This window comes from Erigeron canadensis, chromosome 1, assembly GCF_010389155.1.
Source record: "Erigeron canadensis isolate Cc75 chromosome 1, C_canadensis_v1, whole genome shotgun sequence".
Classification (NCBI taxonomy): Eukaryota; Viridiplantae; Streptophyta; class Magnoliopsida; order Asterales; family Asteraceae; genus Erigeron; species Erigeron canadensis.
Genome location: NC_057761.1, coordinates 53,028,693 through 53,032,269, shown reverse-complemented (window position 1 = coordinate 53,032,269; position 3,577 = coordinate 53,028,693). Strand labels below are relative to the sequence as shown.

At 34.8% G+C, this 3,577-nt stretch overlaps 1 protein-coding gene across 1 annotated transcript; it reads right to left on the bottom strand.

The window, feature by feature from the left end:
- Positions 1–474: 474 nt before the first annotated feature.
- On the bottom strand, positions 475–2,962 carry LOC122600714 (NEDD8-specific protease 1). Its single transcript, XM_043773469.1, has 2 exons — positions 2,824–2,962; positions 475–1,300 (listed from the first exon to the last, which is right to left on the bottom strand). Exon 2 carries the CDS (start codon positions 1,276–1,278, stop codon positions 607–609), a length of 672 nt encoding a protein of 223 aa, XP_043629404.1. The 5' UTR covers positions 1,279–1,300; positions 2,824–2,962; the 3' UTR covers positions 475–606.
- Positions 2,963–3,577: the final 615 nt, after the last annotated feature.

Genomic DNA, 3,577 nt, shown 5'->3' with positions numbered 1-3,577 from the left:
GAAAGCATTTCAGTGGGAGAATGATATCATAGAGCATTTTTTTGATGGCTTATTCTATCATGATTTAATTCTAGTTCATCGATTCATGTTTATAGTTTTTCTTAATAATCATGAAAATTTCGTTAAGAATTTTGATAATGCTGAAGAAAAGGGATTGTAGAATATCGAGAAAATTTGGTGGCAGCCTGGCAGGGAGTATAATCAAATTAATATTTTTGACAACGAAACAAATAACCTAAATGGGCCTTTGGTCGAATATGCAATTGGGCTTTATCCCACTAACTGTAATACTACCGGAAATAGAGCTCTTTGAAATTGTAAGCGGTATTCCCCTTGTATATTATAGCCTAAATAGAATCATGGAATTCTCTCCGAGAGCTGCTGAACTAACGACTCTATTAGAAAGTAGTTTACAGCAGCCCAAATAGAAGGAAAAGCATAGTTGCTTTGATGATTCTAGCAAAAACATGACAGTATCAAAACCTAGAACTTTAATTAGGTATGAAATAAACCACATCAGTCAGCAACTTCATCAAATACATAAGAGAGCCAAATTTCAACAAAATATCGTCATACAACGGCAGCTTAGATTTCAACTGTGCAAAATCATTTCGTTTCTCTTAAATTCTTAATCAACTCTAAAATCTCGCTACGCATTCTTGAAGCTGCGGAGGGAGTAACCAGTTCCTTAATGCAAGAAAACCACAAGTCCTCATTTCTATGTGCATTGCTATCAAACCAACAACATATTTCTTTTGCAATGGCTAGAACATACAGGCCACAATCATAACCATTGACTTGTTGAGGGGTACCACTGCATTCCATATAATTTGTCTCGGAATCACCCATAAATGACACAAGTGTCTTGTATAAGTGTTTTGCATGCTTCTTGTTAAGACCACCGAGACTGTCATGATGAACAAATAAATTAGCCGTTTTCTCGAACACAAGTAAGCTCCAGTGACTGCCGCCTTCAGCAACTGTCACATCATCATTGTCGTTAATAGGAAAGATGATAAGTTTCTTTGAAGGTAGATTTAGGGGTTGTAGGAAATCTTTTAAGCTATCGATGTCTGGACAGTTCATCGTCCAAAAAGCAATTGAAGGTGGGACAAGTAGGATGTGTTCTGAAGGATAGGATGTAGAAAAATAACTGAAATAAAACTCGATAATACGATCATTAAGATAATGTGGGCCACTTAGAATGCCTAGATCTGATTCCCTGAGCACGACATCGTTGTAACTCAGAATCTTCTCATCAGCTGAAGATTTTGGCATGTTGTGGATGGTAATATGGCACCTGATTAATCATAAATAACAAGTAAAAATCACGCATGCGTATATATGCCAGATAATAAGAAAATCAAATTTATAACTTCCAAAGCTTTTGTAATTGTATCCTTAATTCTCTTGAAGCAACATACTGCCAATACAATATACTTTTAATTTAAACTCTGTAAAAATTATCGTGTATTACTTGGTATTTCTAAAAGACACCAACATACTTTAAGTTAAAAAACTGGCTATAAAAGATCAAGAGAACCACATATTGACACTATTTCAGTTCAGCATAAGTGCACAATTTCAGGTAGAGGTAGCAATATGGGTGGGTCAGGCAGGTTAGGTAAAATGTCAAAACAGGTAATCTAATACGGGTTAAATTGGTCCTAAAAACTTTTCTATCGATTTATCTATACACCTAAATAAAAGAGGAACCCCCTCCCCAAATATCAAATTACAACTCCAAACTACCAAAAATACCCCTCTTCTTTATTCATTAATTTAAACATCCCCACCTAATATACCTATAATACCCTTAATGAAATAATTCACAACATAAACTCCCCAATCCTTGAAATAACTACACTACCTCCTTTAACATCAATTACTCTTACAATTACCACCATTGCCGTTCCCGCCACGTGTCACCACCGCCACCTCCCCGTGCCTCTACCATCATCCCGCCGCATTGCGCGGGCATATGACTCCTTTTTAATATATATGTTTAAAGCGTTGATGATATTACAAAAACTATATTGTTACAATAAGAATACAGATTTATGGAATGAAGCAACTTAGGAGGCTGTATACAATAAAGTACTGCAATTACCTTAGTCACTTAAAGTATCATATACCATTTCACAGTTATTGACTTATTCATTGACTTAACCGCACACTACAGACTACCTTATGAAATTACTTCTAATTGTTCCACGGATAAGTGCCAAACATCTATATAAGTCCGCAACCAATTTTGAAGTTAATAAGATCTTTATCACACCTAAAACTGTCGAAATATCTAGCACACCATCCATAAATAATGTGACCACTAAAGCTATCCAGACAAACTTGCTACCATGTTTACACAAGAAGCAATGACATGATATTCAAACCTTTAGACCGGATTTGATGTTCTATCAAGGTATACCGTTATATAAAGTCAAAAATTCAGTCAACAACAAAACAGATGCAGAAATCATCAAATAATAACATGTATTATTAAACTCGGAGTCTCAAAACATAGATGGAATTCATGTCGAATAACACAGGCAGTTATTTAAGAAAACTATCCCCAAATTCTATCTCGACTACAATTCTAAATCTATGGCAAATCGAAAAGTTCAAGGATCACTAAAACTATAAACCCGATTATTTCGAAAACTATCAAGTATGTTATGATAACAAATAAATTGTAGTGTATGTAGTTGAATTATTAGCATATACTGTAAACAAGCACTTAAATATTGTGACCCTAAAAACTTGTTTAAAGAAAACATAGATTATATAATTTCAATATATGATGGTAGTAGTGAGGAGAGATACCTGGACGTTTCAGTTGAAAAGAAATGGACTTGCAGTTGCAGCCCTATGAATGCGAGATATGTAATAAGATATTCAAAAGAACCTCAAAAGTCAAAACAGAAATGAAATGAAATGAAATGAGAATACGAGGGCACCGGGCTGACAAAATGGCAAATGGACTGAAATATGATATGAATGGGAACCCAATCTTCAATGATTTGGGGTTCATGGGTATGAAAGCCTGTTTGGACTAGGATCGATCATTTATAAATCTTTATCTTTATCTTTGAGTAAACGACATAAATTGTCCCTGTGGTTTACTCAAATAGTCACGTTTCATCCCTGTGCTTCAAAAAAGTCATGGATCGTCCTTTATAGTAAGAAAAGCTTCATGTTTCTTTCTTTGACTATTTGTCCGTCAATCCACTTCCGTTAACCCCCCACGTTCATCCCACGTGAGGGACATTCCATTTTTTTTTCCCACATGTAAAGGACCTAATTTTTTTTTACCACTTTCTATTTCCTCTTTCTTTTTGTTTTTCTTCTTCTTCAACACCATCAAACTCACCGCCAACTAACACCAAATTTTTTGAGATATATAGGAAAGAAAGAAAGATACGAGTGAGTAATAAAGAAAGTGGCTTAATACCCGATGGAGATCATATATCTGTATTCATCGCTATCATTTATAAGCTATCACCATTAATCGTTTAGGTTTTTTTTCATGGCTTCTTCCTTTACTACTCTAACATATATACATATATCCATCGATCAA